General features: G+C 46.6%; 1 protein-coding gene across 5 annotated transcripts in view; it reads right to left on the reverse strand.

Annotated features, from left to right (window-relative positions):
- Positions 1-17,845, reverse strand: part of ARHGAP26 (Rho GTPase activating protein 26) — a 354,648-nt gene that overhangs the window by 226,763 nt on the left and 110,040 nt on the right. For all 5 annotated transcript variants that reach the window (XR_012896344.1, XR_012896345.1, XM_006128543.4 and 2 more), the window contains exons 6-10: positions 17,160-17,270; positions 15,207-15,311; positions 12,785-12,914; positions 10,658-10,758; positions 2,641-2,735 (exon numbers count right to left, since the gene is read on the reverse strand). Coding sequence is in view for 3 of the 5 variants with exons in the window: in XM_006128543.4 (XP_006128605.1) it covers positions 2,641-2,735; positions 10,658-10,758; positions 12,785-12,914; positions 15,207-15,311; positions 17,160-17,270 (542 nt within the window). In the remaining 2 variants the exon portion in view is untranslated. The remainder of the gene's footprint in view (positions 1-2,640; positions 2,736-10,657; positions 10,759-12,784; positions 12,915-15,206; positions 15,312-17,159; positions 17,271-17,845) is intronic.

Raw genomic sequence — 17,845 nt, forward strand, 5'->3', positions numbered from 1 at the left:
CTATGTTATTTCAAAATAATTGATGTTATTCTGAAATAACGCTGCTGTGTAAACATAGCCTAGTGAGATAAAGATGCATTACCCCATTCTGCTGGTGGCAGAAGCAGCATAAAGAGATTAAGTGTATTAGTCATGGTTTCATAGGAAAGCCTGGTGCTGGCTGAACCAGGATTTGAACCCAGCCAGCTCCCTCTAGTCCCAAGGCAGTGCCCCATCTACTGCCATGTTTCCTTGTCCATTCCCCCTTTCCTCTTTCCTCCCTCATGCAAGATACACACAAGCTGTCACGTCATAACAAAATAAATTAGTAATTAAAATGTTTTGCTCACATAGCACTTTCGAACCAAGAAGCTTAAAACACTTTGTAGAGTGCCTAAACAAGCCTCGGGGAAAGTCTGGGAGGAAGAGGACAGAGTTTCTATTATCCCCAATGCACAAACAGGTAAAGTAATTACATAAAGTAACTTGCCCAGGGCCATACAGTGAGTCAGTGACAAAGGAGGAATGGAATTCTGGAATCAGGGCCGTCCCTATGCATACACAGAACATGCAGCTGTGTGGGGCATCATTGCCTCAAATTTCTTGGTGCCCTAGGCAGCTAGGTGTTGCATATGTGGGAGTGGCAGCCCCAAGTCGCTGCTTGCCAGCTGTCCAGCTTTCCAGCAGAAGGGGAAGCTGCTGTTTGTCTGTGGCCAGCTGCGAGGCTGTCCCCTTCTGTGCCTCGGGCCCACAGCTCCAATCGCGCCACTTGCAGACTGGCATCTCCACCTTCCACCTGATCCTCCCCCAGCCTCCCTGCCCCTCTCCTACCCTCCGCTTCCCTGGCCCTGGCCCCCAGAGTCCTGAAGAGCAGCCCCCACATGGAGCAGCCTATTCCCCAATGGTGCACACACACTCCTATGGGGGAAGTGATGCAGGTGTTCAGGCTCTGTAGAGCAAATGATGTGTAAGGACAGTTCTGTCTGGAGGGCACAGACGTTAGCGACAAAGGGGCAAGTGGGATACCACTGCAAGGTGCACGTGTTAGCAGGACATCCCAGCACAAGGACATGGGGATGCCAGGGTGAGGACTCAGTTTCAGTTCTTTTATAGGATCCTGGTTTCTGTCTAGGCTCCTGGACAGAGGGGATGATACAATCAATCATTTCTCATTGTGTTTTTTTGTTCCCTACCAGAGAATAATGATGAGACAGACATTTTCATGCTTTACTTAGGAGGGTTCAGCTTCCAACCGATAAATCCTATCAGAAGATGCAATTTTAAAGAGTCATGCACTGGGTGTCAGTGTGGGATTTCTACAAGCAGCCATCCGCAGTGAACCTGCACCAGCCATTCTCCAGCACAAAAGCTGAAATCATGTTATATACAAAACACAAAGACACTAGAAGGATGTGCAGTGTCTATGCCACATACAAGGACTTTCTAAAACCCAGGCTGAATTTCTTTTCCTTTAAAAGCAACAGGTAGTCCCGTGGATTCATAGGGTATGTCTATACTTGCTCCTTAGTTCGGACTAGGGTTGCAAATGCAGGCATTCAAAATTGCTAATAAAAACGGAGATTTAAATATCCTGTGCTTCATTAGCAAGATCTCGCCGGCACGCTAGTTCGAATCACAGCTGATTCGAACCAGGAAGTGCGTGCTGGGACGCGTTGGTTCGAACTAATGTTACTCCTCAAAAAATGATGCAAAAAATGAGGAGTAACGTTAGTTCAAACCAAACCCCATGGCTCGAACTATCGCGTCCCGGAGCACACTTCCTGGTTCGAATCAGCTGTGATTCGAACTAGTGCGCCAGCGAGATCTTGCTAATGAAGCACGGGATATTTAAATCCCCGCTTCATTAGCAATTTCTAATGCCTGCATTTCTATCCCTAGTCCGAACTAGGGTGCAAGTGTACACATACCCAGAGAGATTAACAAAAATATACATAGTTTGTTAGTCTCTAAGGTGCCACTGGATTACTTGTTTTTTAAGTTACAGACTAACATGGACACCCCTCTGAGACATCTTTTCCTTTGTTAATGATACTTACCTCACTGGAACAGACTCTGCAAAATGGAGAGATTTGATTAAATTCTGCACCATACAGGGAATTAGTGCTTCATCTTGCAACAAGCCCCTTCCCCCACTGGAAAAAGGAGACAGCTGCAGGGGCTAACCGTTGCCATTCACCGAGTATGTGATTAAGAGAGACAAGAAACATACTGCTAAAATGGCACCAGAATTTTCCCACAAGGCCCAGTAGATCTGCGTGCAATGCACATATTGCTGCTGGTACAGCCATTTGCACAAAGGGATGTGCACAAGTGGGGGAGGTCTAGGTTGGATATTAGGAAAAACTATTTCACTAGGAGGGTGGTGAAGCACTGGAATGGGTTCCCTAGGGAGGTGGTGGAATCTCCAACCCAAGAGGTTTTTAAATCTCAGCTTCACAAAGCCCTGGCTAGGTTGATTTAGTTGGGGTTGGTCCTGCTTTGGGCAGGGGACTGGACTTGATAACCTCCTGAGATCTCTTCCAGCTTTACGATTCAATGATTCTGACTCCTTGGCTGGGCATCACTATGTAAATCAAAGCCTATGTAAGCCAAGGCTGTGCCCCCTTCCACTGGCATGAGAAAGACATCTGCCCCACTCACCGATCCACTGCTTCCACGTCGAAGCAAAACCTCTTCTCTATCGAGTCAGTTTTCCGTCGTGTGCAGGATTTGAGAGTGACTGCTTCATCTTCGCCCTATAAGGATACAAGATTGCTATATTAGCTACAGAACAGAATTGTGTCCATTACACATACCCAGCCTACCAGAATTATGCTTAAGATGTATTAACCCCCAGAGGGAATTGCTTGTGGGTCTAAGCATAAGTTTTGAAATATCCACACGCCCTGGAATTCCAGCATTTAAATCTTTGCCAGCTTGATTTGTCTCTCCATGCTTGGCGAGTAGATATAGTTTCAGTTTTCCATGTGGGTGCCCTTCAGAAAACACTTTTGTAACTATAAAAAGAAGGGTCTTATTTGTCCCATATAACCATCACATGCCCCACAGCTCTTGTAAAACAGGAGAGCTTGACCCACTGAGCAAAGTCACTCTTCCCTTGCTGTACTTTGTACTGTCAGGTTGGTGGTCACCCTTCACCCCTTTTATTAGGTGCTGTACAAAGTGTAGTGATCGGGGGTGGAGGGAGATGTCCATGTATGTATACCATGTCCAGGTGTGTATACCGCCACGCCCTGCTAGATGGAACCAGTGTTCCATATAGTGTTTACTTTAGCTCAGGGGTTCTCAAATTTCACTGCGAGCCCCCTTCTGACAACAAAGCCTACATAAGCCTGAAGGGTTTGAGCCTGCCCAAGCCACTGAGGGTGGAGGGGAGATGCAGCCAAAGCCCGACTCCCTTCACTACAAGCAGGGGGCCCGAGCCCTCAGGCTTCCGTCCCCAGCAGAGAGCCTGTAACCTGAGCCCTGTTGCCCAGGGCTAAAACCCCCTGGCTTCAGCTTCTGCACTGCATGGTGGGGCTCCAGCTGCAGCCCTGGGCTCCAGCAAATCTAAGTCAGCCTTGGTGTTCCAACCCAATATGGGGTCCCAACCCATAGTTTTGAGAACCGCTGGTTTAGTTTGAGTGGTCAGTGTGTGTACTGATTGAGCAGGGCCATTCCAGTTCTATAGACAGGACATGGGGAATAAACAAAAATTCATGGCCCATGACTTATAAATACCCCTGACTAAACATTAGGGAGTCTCAGAGAGGTAGATGTGTTCATCAGTACCTATAAAAATGAGTAGTCCTGTGGCACCTCAGAGACAAGTAAAAGTATATAGGATCACCTGAAGAAGTGGGTTTTGCCCCTGAAAGCTCATTATACAAAATGCTTTTGTTAGTCTCTAGGGATATGTCTACACTACAAAGTTAATTCGAACTAACAGACGCTAGTTCGAATTAACTTTGATAGGCGCTACACATGCAAACCGCTAGTTCGAACTTAATTCGAACTAGCGGAGCGCTTAATTCGAACTAGGTAAACGTCATTCTACGAGGACTAACGCCTAGTTCGAATTAAGTAGTTCGAATTAAGGGCTGTGTAGCCACTTAATTCGAACTAGTGGGAGGCTAGCCCTCCCCAGCTTTCCCTGGTGGCCACTCTGGGCACCACCAGGGAAACTCTTCTGCCCCCATCCCGGCCCCGGAGACCTTAAAGGGGCACGGGCTGGCTACGGTGCCCGTGCCAGGTGCAAGCCTGCCAGCAGACCCTGCACCTGGCACGGCTCGAGCCGGCCACCCGCTGCCACCCAGCCCTCCGCCTCTTCCCGGGACCAGGCTGGTGGCTCCTGGGAGCCTGCCCAGGTCTGCAAGAGGCGGGCGCCCGCCTGGTCTAGTGCAGACATCGTGGACCTCATCCACGACCTCTGCACTAGGCACAGGAAAGTGGCCGTCTAGGGCAGGAGAGCTGCCAGCCTGGCCACCCAGGAGCAGGTTGGCATGAAAATCAAGGTGGTCCACTGAGACCCCCGACCCTGAGCCCTGTGCTTAGAATGGCCATACTGGGTCAGACCAAAGGTCCATCTAGCCCAGTAGCCTGTCTGCCGACAGCGGCCAACGCTAGGCACCCTGGAGGGGATGGACCGAAGACAATGACCAAGCCATTTGTCTCGTGCCATCCATCTCCAGCCTTCCACAAACAGAGGCCAGGGACACCATTCCTACCCCCTGGCTAATACCACTCCATGGACCCAACCTCCATGACTTTATCTCACTTCTCTTTAAACTCTGTTATAGTTCTAGCCTTCGCAGCCTCCTGCAGCAAGGAGTTCCACAGGTTGACTATTTGCTTTGTGAAGAAGAACTTTCTGTTGTTAGTTTGAAGCCTGCTACCCATTCATTTCATTTGGTGTCCTTTAGTCCTTCTATTATGGGAACTAATGCAGAACTTTTCGTTATGCACCCTCTCCACACCACTCATGCTTTTATAGACCTCTATCATATCCCCCTCAGTCTCCTCTTTTCTAAGCTGAAAAGTCCCAGTCTCTTTAGCCTCTCTTCATATGGGACCTGTTCCAAACCTCTGATCATTTTAGTTGCCCTCCCCTCTCCCACCCTCTCTCTTCCCCTCTCCCACCCTCTTTTCCCAGTCTCCCCGAGTTTTGTTCAATAAAGAGAGTTTCTATTTTTGAACACGTGTCCTTTATTTTGTACATCAGGAAGGGGGGCTTGGGAGGGGTGAGTGGAAGGAGGTGAGGGAGGAATGGGGTACGAGCCCCCGATGGGGAGGACTGGGCTGGCTCTGCAGGCTCCTCGGGGTGGAAACTCTCCTGAAGCCCCTTGATTGACCCCCCCTCCAGATGGCAGCCTACAGCAAGTGCAGCCGGGCTGATGGCCGAGTGCTGTGATGTGCCAACTGTGGGCACTCAGGGCACTTCAAGCCAGGACTGCTTTGCAAGCGGGGCACCCCTGAGAACTGTCTGTCCGGGGTGGGGGTCGGGTCCCTTTAAGCACAGCCCTTGGCTAGCCTGAGACAGCAGCTCCACGCTCTAAGTCCTCATCTGATGTCCTGCCGGCATTGCTTCCGGCCATCCTTAACCTCAGTTCAGGGTCCACTCAGTGTGGACATGCTAGTTCGAATTAGCAAAATGCTAATTCGAACTAGTTTTAAGTCTAGATGCGCTAATTCGAATTAGCTTAGTTCGAATTAACTGTAGTGTAGACATACCCTAGGGTGCCACAGGACTACTCGTTTTTAAAATATTGAGGGGTGAGGGACAGGACACTGCTCAAGAGGTGAGGCAAGCGACACAAGGGGCAAGGGCAAGTGACACAATCTGGCTGTCCCAGGATTGCTGCTGGGGAAGGAGCCTAAGGCCAGCAGCATCAGCTGTCGGGGGCCATGTCTGGGACTGCTACTCATGCAGGCACCCGGGCCAGCCATACCTGCTTCTGCCTAGGCAATTCCTGAGACAGCTGCGCTGGCCACTGCAAAAGTCACAGAAGTCATAGAATCATAGAATCATAGAATAATAGGACTGGAAGGGACCTCAAGAGGTCATCGAGTCCAGCCCCCCGCCCTCAAGGCAGGACCAAGCTCCACCTACACCATCCCTGACAGATGTCTATCTAACCTGTTCTTAAATATCTCCAGAGAGGGAGATTCCACCACCTCCCTTGGCAATTTATTCCAATATTTGACCACCCTGACAGTTAGGAATTTTTTCCTAATGTCCAATCTAAACCTCCCCTGCTGCACTTTAAGCCCATTACTCCTTGTCCTGTCCTCAGAAACCAAGAAAGAGGAACAAATTTTCTCCTTCCTCCTTGTGACACCCTTTTAGATATTTGAAAACCGCTATCATGTCCCCCCTTAATCTTCTTTTTTCCAAACTAAACAAGCCCAGTTCATGAAGCCTGGCTTCATAGGTCATGTTCTCTAGACCTTTAATCATTCTTGTCGCTCTTCTCTGTACCCTTTCCAGTTTCTCCACATCTTTCTTGAAATGTGGCGCCCAGAACTGGACACAGTACTCCAGCTGAGGCCTAACTAGTGCAGAGTAGAGCGGCAGAATGACTTCACGAGTTTTGCTTACAACACACCTGTTGATACAACCTAGAATCATATTTGCTTTTTTGGCAACAGCATCACACTGTTGACTCATATTCAACTTGTGGTCCACTATGACCCCTAGATCCCTTTCCGCCATGCTCCTTCCTAGACAGTCGCTTCCCATCTTGTATGTATGGAACTGATTGTTCCTTCCTAAGTGGAGCACTTTGCATTTCTCTTTATTAAACCTCATCCTGTTTACCTCTGACCATTTCTCTAACTTGCTAAGGTCATTTTGAATTATGTCCCTATCCTCCAAAGAAGTCGCAACCCCACCCAGTTTGGTATCATCCGCAAACTTAATAAGCGTACTCTCTATCCCAATATCTACATCATTGATGAAGATATTGAACAGTACTGGTCCCAAAACAGACCCTTGAGGAACTCCACTTGTTATCCCTTTCCAGCAGGATTTAGAACCGTTAACAACAACTCTCTGACTACGGTTATCCAGCCAATTATGCACCCACCTTATCGTGGCCCTATCTAAGTTATATTTGCCTAGTTTATCAATAAGAATATCATGCGAGACCGTATCAAATGCCTTACTAAAGTCTAGGTATATGACATCCACCGCTTCTCCCTTATCCACAAGGCTCGTTATCTTATCAAAGAAAGCTATCAGATTAGTTTGGCATGACTTGTTCTTCACAAACCCATGCTGGCTATTCCCTATCACTTTATTACCTTCCAAGTGTTTGCATAGGATTTCCTTAATTACCTGCTCCATTATCTTCCCTGGGACAGACGTTAAACTGACCGGTCTGTAGTTTCCTGGGTTGTTCTTATTCCCCTTTTTATAGATGGGCACAATATTTGCCCTTTTCCAGTCTTCTGGAATCTCCCCTGTCTGCCATGATTTTTCAAAGATCATAGCTAAAGGCTCAGATACCTCCTCTATCAGCTCCTTGAGTATCCTGGGATGCATTTCATCAGGACCTGGTGACTTGCTGACATCTAACTTTCCTAAGTGACTTTTAACTTGTTCTTTGTGAATCCTATCTTCTAAACCTACCCTCTCTCTGCTTGTATTCACTACGTTAGGCACACCTCCAGACTTCTCGGTGAAGACCGAAACAAAGAAGTCATTGAGCATCTCCGCCATTTCCAAGTTTCCTAGTCATAGCACATCATGAAATCTGTGATTTCCATGGCCTTTGTGACAGACATAGATCCCTAAGTAATACATTAAAACGATACATCTACTTGCTGAATAAAATGCATGTTGATGAAGCGCACATTTGCCAGTTCAGAAGAGGAAATTCAGTAGAGGCATGATACAGAACCTTTTTAGAGTAACACTGCCTATGACATGTATAAGTAATGATGACAACAAACACAGCCCAGGTTTATTTAGTGCAACATGAATTTAGACAGGATTCTTTGCTCTGATTTGTTAGATTATTCTGTCTGATGTGGTGCTCTTGATGTCTCAAGTGAATTAAAAAAAAAACACACACACCAATGGTTCAATTTAAAAAACAAAACAAAACACTGAAAAAATGTTGAGTTTGCACATATCCCTGTGCTTTTCGTGCCTTTTTCACACACCTCTGAACAATCACAACCCTGACATTTCCCTTTCCAGAAAAGGATTAGGGGCCTAGAATAATATTGTGAACTGCATTTCACTAGGGCTTGTGCCATGATTACTATATCAGTGGGAAACCACACCCATAACTGACCGTTGTACCGGTAAGATTGTCAAGATCAGCCCACAGTGACTCTGCTAAAACCAATCCTGTAGTTTATTAGAGACCCTGCAAGTCTTCCCCCTTCTCAGGCATTCTAGGAATCTTTCCGAAGCAGATAACAGCAGAAGCAAGATATGTGACCTCTAGTGATCTCTGTTGTAGGCTGTGGAGGCTCTGCCTGTCATCAGCCTGTTGCCAGCCTCTTGGGAAACCACCTCAGGCCATGGATGGTGCCAAATATTAATCAGCTGAAAATTCCTTTCTCTCCAAAAGGCATTCTTTGAATAGCACTTCCCTGACAGCACTGGGAAAATCCCGGAGGCTAGCTTCAGGGAAAGGAGCTTAGGGATGGGACACAAACTAACGCTGCTGACCCTCCTGGAAGAAGCCTTGCAGTCAAAGCGGAGAGTTGATTAGAACAGGCTATTGGTTCAGTTAAAGCAGGAAAAAAATCTTCCAAGTTGGACAAGTCCTAAGTGGAGTGAGTATCGCCTGGCCAAGAGTCACGCTAGAGACCAGGGAGCCATGACAGACAGTCCATTCTACCTAGGATGGAGTGTTTATAAAGAGCCATGGGTGCCAGTCAGCCAACATACTTATTTCAGGGGATATGATGTGTAGGGGAGCGGACATGTTGTGGTCTGGCCACCCTTAAATAAGGGACTTAAGTAGGCACTTTGCTGGGTTAAAGAAATATAAATGCACACAGTGATGAATACATCTGGCATTGGCCACTGTCAGAAAACAAGATACCAAGCTAGACAGACCATTAGTCTGACCCAGTATGGCCATTGTTATGTTGTTGTATTCTGACACTATACCACATTTAGGCCACTATTTCTGAGTGTGTCCACGTGGGGGTTTAACTAATCTACTTTGAATTCTCTCCTTTAGGCTTGGTCTACCCTTGTAAGTTTAAAGCACAGGCATGGCAGCACTTTAATGCAGCAATGTGGTCATGACGCCAGCTCTGAGAGACAGAGACAGAGACAGAGACAGAGACAGAGACAGAGACAGAGACAGAGACAGAGAGAGAGCGCTCTCCCCAGATAATCATAGAATCCTAGAACTGGAAGGGACCTCAAGAGGTCATCGAGTCCAGTCCCTGCCCTCATGGCAGGACCAAGCACTGTCTAGATCATCCCAGACTGGTGTCTAACCTGCTCTTAAGTATCTCCAGTGATGGAGATTCCACAACCCCCATAGACAATTTATTCCAGTGCTTAACCACTCCAGGAAGTTTTTCCTAATGTCCAACTTAAACCTCCCTTGTTGAAATTTAAGCCCATTGCTTCTTGTCTTATCCTCATAGGCCAAGGAGAACAATTTTTCTCCCTCCTCCTTGTAACATCCTTTTAGATACCTGAAAACTGCTATCATGTTCCCTCTCAGTCTTTTTTATAAACTAAACAAGCCCAGTTCTTTCAGTGTTTCCTCACAAATCATGTTTTCTAGACCTTTAATCATTTTGTTGCCCATGGTAAACCACTTCCACAAGATGAGCAGATAACAGCACTGGGAGCTTGTTTACACTGGTGCTTCTTACAGCGCTGTAACTTGTTGTACTTGAAGATGGGGGTGGAGGTGTTTTTTCCACCTCTCTAAGGAGAAAGTTATAGCGTGGTAAAGTGGAAATGTAGACAAGCTCTTAATTTGGATTAACTTTCCCGAGCATCCCTAAGCAGACAAGTCTTTAGTGTCTGCATATGTGGATTTATTCTTCAATAGCTCTTTGAAGAGGCAAGTTCTTACTCAGTTGCTACTCCTACTGAATGGAAATCTACTGCTCAATTACTTTTGCAGAATAAACAATGTTATTTTCCCACCATGATGGTTTTACAGAGCTTGTTAGTACCCGCAGAGATGTGATCTACATCTCTTTAAATCAGCACCCTGAGGCTCTCTTTGCAGATTAGTATTTTAAGCCACCCTCTCAGTGACTAATCAGCTAGTGCTGTGGGTGTGTGCCAAAGAGAGGAGGCTAATAACTCCTTAGGGTACTGCCTGGAGGGGAAGGTTTCTGACTGAAAGGCAGCAGGGGCATTTCCAACAAAAAATCCTCTCACAGGGAATACGAGGGGTTCCATCTCCAAAGGGTAAAAAAAACACAGAGGCCAGCACTTCAGTGTCATTCTGCTCAAAGTTTCTAGCAGAGGTCAGTGGGAGACAAGAGAATGAGACTGGATAGACTCCACCAATGAAATCCATCAGTACCAAGGTTTTGGCAGCTTCAGGGGCTCCATGTTGACAAACACAATGCACTTTGTTGGGCCAAGAACAAGACTTGCCCTAGTATCTCTTCCCCAGAAAATCACCATTAGGGTGACCCCAGTATAAATGCATGCACGCTGACTTGTATTTCCACTCACCCCTTTTCCTCCAGATTTCTGGTCAAATGGTACCATGGTGATTCGTTTCGATTCCCTCTGATATGTGCAGTAATGCTTTACCCAGGAAGTCCCAAAGTGACCTATAACAGAATTTAAGTTTTGAGACTTCTAGCAATTCACTTCAGCCTACAAAGCAGTCATGTTACCAACGTCACACCTTTACTGATAAATTAAACACCCTAAGAAGAACAATACAGATTTCTGCATCCATACCTCTGAAAAGCATTTTACTAAAGTGAGTAGAAGCATCATCATCCCTGCTGCATGGAGGGAAGAGCCGACATGCAGAGTTAAATCAATCACTGGCAGAGTCAGGAACAGCACCAGGTATACAGGCACTATGGATGTTAGCTACTGGTTAACTGAATAGTCGACTAACCATGTGAATTCTTAGTGATTAATTGACTATTCTATAGTCCCCAGGGGCAGGGCCTGAAGCCAGTTCAATCCAGCCCCCTTTCATGCCATCCCGCACTGCCTCTCTCAGGGTACCATACGGGAGACGGTCCATAAGAGGAGCCAGTTTAAAAATCAGTTCCTCGCACGGACTAGCTGCCCCACGCTGCTGCCTCTGATACAGGTCATCCCTGTTTGTGGGGGGTCCAAGCTCCCCAGGGACAAAGGCTGCTGCCAGGGGAGTTACCATGAAGCAGCCTCTGTCCGCGGCTAGCATCAGCACTGCTGTGGACGGAGGCTGCGCCGCAGGATGTGGAACAGCCTCTGCCTGCAGCAAGCTTGGACCTGCTGCGGGCATGAGCTGCTGCTACAAAACAGCCTCTGCCTCCGGTGGGCCTGGGTTCACTGCGGGCAGAGGCTGCTTCATGGCAGACTCCTCTGCTGCCCTCCTCCCCATACCGCCTCTTCTGGACTATCCTTTCTCTTCACAGAAATAAAAGATAGAATTGACTCAGTAGATCATTTAGGAGTCTTTCCTGGCCAGAAGATCAGGCCATTAGTAGCTGGATTTTAGACTCTCTTCCTACCAGAGCAGGGTCTTCTCTATTTCCGAGATCTTTACTGCTGACCACACAGAGTGGTAAGACATCTTGCTGGGAAAGGCTTTGAATCACATGCCAGTCTTGGAGAATTTCAAAAAGTCACATGGCCCGAGCAAAGTGCTTACGGGGTAGACCCCACCTCTTCAAGTTAGTACTATGCATAATTTTCAGGGACTGCAAAGAGAGCATGCAAAAGAGCTGACTGTTTCAGCAGAAAGAGACTGACTGACTGCCTCATCGGGTATAAAAACTAGAGATAAGCGACTAGTTGACTACCCGATAAGCATAGACTTATCAGTCAGTCAATTCACTACTTGACTAGTCACTCTCTCCCTCTTGCTGCCTTTGTTTCAGAGGCAGCAAGGGTGGGGGAGCAGGAGCCTTAAAAGCAGGAGCTTAAAAGCCGGTTTCCCCCCAGTACCATCTCCATGGCGGGGCAGGCAGAGCCGCAGCAGGAAACAGCACGAGCGGGGACTGAAGCAGTCTCCACTTGCGCTGATCCAACTGATACATTTCAAAAGCAGAAGCAGCACAGCGGGAACACAGGGCGAGTCCCCCCCATTCAAGTAGTCTCCACTCACTCCAGTTTCCCCGCTGTGTCTCTGCCTTTTAAATGTAGTAAGAGCCTCACACTACATTCAAAAGGCAGAGGTGCAGCTGGGATAGCGAGCCCCCTGCCCAACCCCTTATCGACTAATCAAGGAGTTGATGGAAATGCCGCTGACTACTCAATTCGCTGATTAATCGAAATTTAACATCCCTAGTAAAAACTCAGCGGGCAGGTAAAAGTGTCGTTTGCCCTGCAGGATACAGCTGCAGCACCGTAATGCAGAGTCTTCAGGGGAAGCGGAAAGAGATGGAGATAATCTCCCAGAACTGCAGGACACGGGCCCACCAACAGGGCAGACGCTCCTGCAGAGAGCTGCCCAAGCAGCTACCCTATGCCTGTAATTCAACCCAACTCGAGAACTGACAGGATTTGTTTCCTCCTCTACTTCCCCCACCATTTGCCATTTCACATGGGCCCAGGCTCCCATTCCCCACTTTCATCTCCTCTCGAGTGGCAGCACAGAAAGCAACTCAGTAACTACAAGGCAATAGCACTTACGTTTCTCCTGGACATAGAGATAGCCCTCCATTGTGTAAGGGCTGATGTTCTTGTGCTCATGGGGATTCTCCTTCATCTTTTTCATCAAGGACTCCACCTCTGACCGGGTTCCTTCAAAACGATTTCTTGTCTACAATATTTAAAAAACTATATTATCCATTACCCATGTTTCCACAGAGCTTTCACTCCCTACGTGCCAGCAAATAAATGTACATAGAGGGAACAGTGGCCAACTTTATTTGATTGACATTGTATTTCTTTGCCCTCTTTACATCTAGGTGTAAACTCTCACAGTTTCTGCAGCCCTGCTTCAACAACACATGCCAAAGACTTCATTGGGACTTACCTTCATATTTAAACACTTTGCTGAATATGAATGGACTTAAGCATATACTTGCCTTAGTCGGGGGTCTCTGATCCCTCAACTCATAGTTTTCAAGGCTACCAGTTATGGTTGGGGCTGGCAGCAACTATTCAGACTACCCAATGCTTCCCATTAGAACACCCTGTTTTCAGTTACTTGTAACTCTGTCAAACTTTAACAGCTTGGGCTGAAGTTTTCTAGGCCAGGTGTCTACCTCAGGCTGACTTTTACTGGAAAATTTCAGTCAAAGTGATTTGGGTATTTCTGAGAATGAAGTGGGGGAGAAAAGCACATTTTGGACATGCTAAATTCTGTCGGGGACGTGCCTTTTGCCATTCCTGTGGAAAAAATCATTCTGATTTGGCCAGGTCATAAACGTTAAAACAAGAACAGTCTGCACATGCTCAGTAGATACGTGCTAGAGTTTCAGCTTAATTTCCTAAAGATCTCACCTTCTTCTGTATGTAATCCATAGATTGGGGCTGAGCAGGTTTTCCCTGCAATTGCAGCTGCGGGTCTCTATGGACCATGCCAGTTCCAGGTCAGGGCAATGGAGCCTATCAGTGCTCTACTTAGTCTAAGCAACATGAAGAAGAAAGCTGCCTGAACTGAACACACAAGTCAGGCCTGGCCTTAGGGCAAGGCGGTTGCCTTAGGCCCAACGCCTTCAGGGCCCTGCGCTGCCTGGTGCCTGCCTGCCCGGCTATTTGCTCGCTGCCCTGGCTGGGAGCTGCCCGGCCACACAGCCGCTGTCAGTGTGTCACCGTGAGCCCCGCAAACTCTTTGGCTGGCTTGACAGAAGGCACAAGAGCTGTGGGGTAAGTAAATTAGATAAGGAGCCGGGGAGGGAAAAGGAGGGAAACAGATGAACCGGGGAGAAAGACATGACAAGAAGTTAGGGCGCAAGGGGAGAACTAGGACTAGCAGTGGCACTCTGAACCCAGGCATTCACCAAGGCTTGATTTTGCAATCATAGTAAGATTTTTACCATCATTTCTGAGTGAGAGAGCAAGAGCCATTATAGCATTCTGGGTGGACAGGGAGACAGGAATTTGAAACATTTTTTAGTCAAGGACTGTCATCTCCTCTACTCCTGGTGCCTGGCCCTGACAAGGAGGCTGGAAGTCAAATCAGATCTCTTGCACAACCCAGAGCACTAGAACTGTGCTATCCTTGGACACCCATCACACCTCATTTGGACAGGTACCTGAATGAATTCTATTCAACAGTGTCAAGTAGCGTTTGAGACCCAGGCTGGTAAGTGACAGACAGGGACAGATGATCATTTTGCGGGGCCCAGGGCAGCCAAATTTCGTGGGGCCCCCCTTTGCCACGGTGCATGCGTGGGGCTTCTTAAAGCGGCCGCCTCGCTCGCCCAGCCCTATATCCGCCCCTGGTGACAGACCACCGGGGGCCTCAGTTACTGCAGTGTTTGCTGAAAACAGCAGCACCACACAACAAGAGATACACGCCGCGGTCATTCATCAAATGGTTTCACAAGGCTGTATTTAACTTTTCTTGGGGGAAGTGGGAGAGTGAAACGAGCACTGGGGTGTGTGAGGTCTTATGTGAATTTTCTGATTATTTTGTTTCAGAGAAAATTAAGCCAATGTGTATCCTTTGGAGAAAAATAGTAATCCTAATAAAAAAAGGCAAGCAAGCAATGCACATCTGACCTCCTAAACACAGGCATTAGTCCACCTGCTGGATATTAACCACATGCCTGGCTGTCAGTGAAGGGGGTTGTACAAGTTCGAATTTACAGAAATCCCAAGATCTGTAGCTGACCCGAAAAAGGGGCGCAATTCTTAAAATAATTTTTTGCAGTACTCTCTGCACTTGCCATGCCCAGGGGAATACATTACTATTTGGGCTATGCATGTACTGTAGTGTCATCCTCAAAAAGAATGAGAGAGAAACCTTCCGTTGAGTGGCACACAAGAAAGCTAATTATATAGAGAGGAAAATGTGAATTCTCTGTGCAAGACAGACACACACACACACACACACACACACACACACACACACACACACACTTTCCACTTTACATAGACTCACATTCTGTATGCTGATTGTCAGCTCTGTCTTGAAGTCGCTGAAGTCCTTTGCGAGTTCATAGCCATGATGATAGAATGTGAAGAGCCCCTGAAGGAATGCCAGCAGCTGCAAAGGATCACATGGATCAATACACGTCAAGGATCACATGGATCAATACACGTCAACTTTTTCAAACTGACAAATGTCACCAAATGGATCAACATTTTAGAGGGGCAGATATTTGGAGCATAAATGGAAACTAATAAATTAGTTAACTTTCAGTGGCAGTTGCGCATTTATCTCCTATGGGTGACTTTGAAAAAAGTTTCCCTCTACACTTTAGCAGGTGCACAGACAGAATTAAATCCTTTAGGAGTACTTGTAGGGTGGAGTAAAATAAACAATGAAGAATGAGGGAAGAAGAGAGCAAAGACCCGGATGAGACTGAAGGAAGTTCCAGAAAGTAACCTCTATTTTCTCTCTTCAAGATCAGAGAAAAACCAGGAAATCTGGAATATTGTGCACATATTTCCACAATACTGGGCACATATTTGGTCTTATTGTGCACGTATTTCCATGAGATTTCCAGGAAATCTGGAATCTAATATGCCACAATTTACTGAACAAAACAAGAGCCTGTCTAGACAACTCTTACAGAATACCAAGCTGAGCTCTTCCGATAGGTAGGCCTTCTGCTTGTCTAGTAAAAAATCCTACCTAGAACCCCCACCTCATCCTTGAATAGTTTACCTGTCACTTTTTTGAGAAGAAGAGTCATGCCTTGTCTAGGTTAATCAGGCAAGAAGCAGCTAATGCTAAGGTTGACACTTCTATCACTGAAGTTATGCTTCTCTTGAAGGGACTGCAATAGCATGTTATCAAGACCCTCAGAGGGGCTTCAGCAAGCATAAAACCTGAGAACATGCAGAGACAAGACAGAATTTTTCTACTTAATTTTTATTCCTGTACCATCTCGAAGTCTATTTTTCCTCCTTCTCTTTAAGCCTCAGTTCACTTCAGAACTTCAGATAGCCTTTTAAATGTATTAAGAGCCACAGCAGGGTTAAGGCACAATAGGGGACCCAGCACGAGCCAAGAATCAGCTGATTCTCAGCTCACGCCTGGTCCCCGCTACCCTTCCCCTTTCCTCACCCCTCCCATGGAAATGGTGCTGGGGGAACTGGCTTTTAAGCTGGCTCCACCCCAGCACTGTCTCCTGCTCCCACCCCTTGCTGCCTCTGATAGAGGCAGTAAGGGGAGTGGAGGTGACTAGTCAAGGGACTAGTCAACTATCCAATAAGCTTTTGCTTATCGGGTAGTCAACTAGTTGCTTACATCCCTAATTGGAGCCTGTGTAAAATTTTCACCTGTAATTTCCAAGAAGGATATCCGCACATCTGCATATTTTCTCTCTCTCTCTCTCTCATATATATATAAGTGTCTTAAGGGTTAAAATTCCAGCAACCTAAGGAGTCTGGTCATCCACTAGAACACACACTTCCTACTCGGGGTTATTGCAGTTATTGTTTGTCATACAGCTCTGGCATAGCAAAGATACCAGACTTTCCATTTAAAGAGAAAAAAAAAGAATGTCTCAGACAAGCCTTTCACACATTGGACTTCTCTAGTCTGGCGCTCTTGATCCAGCAATATCTGTGGTCTGGCATGATTTTAGTTAGCTGGATGTCTACTTCTCATGGGTGTTGCCAAGTTTCCCACAGTCCCACAGCCACCAGTCCTGGCTCTCAGTGATCTGTGCTGTTATGTAGCCTTCCTTTACCCCTACATGTTTTCTAAGAACCCAGTAAGCAATGGAAAGATTGGTAACGCTGCTAGACAATATTGGCCTCCCATGGTTCGGCACTGGTCAGGTCCCAAGGGTACCAGACTATAGAGGTTCAACCTGTATACAGTAAAGTAATTTAGTGGGCAGGAACATTCAATAGGATAAGAAACTTTGAACATTCAACTTACAGGTTCCACAAACTCAAACATCTTCCTCTCCTGGACTTCTTGCACCTTGAAGACATACTCGAGGGAGACTTCATAAAAATGCTGTCGAACCAGGTCCACTTGGCTGTCCGCCTTTGAGTACAATGTGGATTAGAGAGGAAATACAATATAACTACTGATTGAACATTTGGCTTCAAGATCATGAGAAAGCTGGGTCTAATGCGGATATGTCCATGCAGAATGTAAATTACCGGTAAGCACCAGATACCAGAATAGATGGCATGGAGATTACATACAAACCTAGTTTGCATGAAGACACTCTTTCTGCATCTGAAAAATGTGTATTTCATTATTTTTGTGCTCTTATGTCCAGGACCGCTGGATAGACACATATAGTAAACGCATTAATATACCTGAAGCCCTGGAAGTACAAAGCAGTTCCCCCACAGCTCTTCTGCCCCAACCAAGAAGTGGGGGAGGGTTATGAGGTCCTCAGGAAACCAGCAGCAGAACTAGGAATCCTCAATTCCCAGCCCTATTCTAATTATATTTTTCCTTACAAAGCATAGGGATTTTTAAATTAAATAAATTCATTGCAGCCCCTTTCTTTCCTTTGCCTTTGCTGTGCAAATACAAAAGAAAAACTTTCAGAGAGTTCCAGAAGCGAATGGAAAGAAAGCCGTTAAATCATTTAGTCTGTTCTCACT

This window comes from Pelodiscus sinensis, chromosome 17 (assembly GCF_049634645.1).
Source record: "Pelodiscus sinensis isolate JC-2024 chromosome 17, ASM4963464v1, whole genome shotgun sequence".
NCBI lineage: Eukaryota > Metazoa > Chordata > Testudines > Trionychidae > Pelodiscus > Pelodiscus sinensis.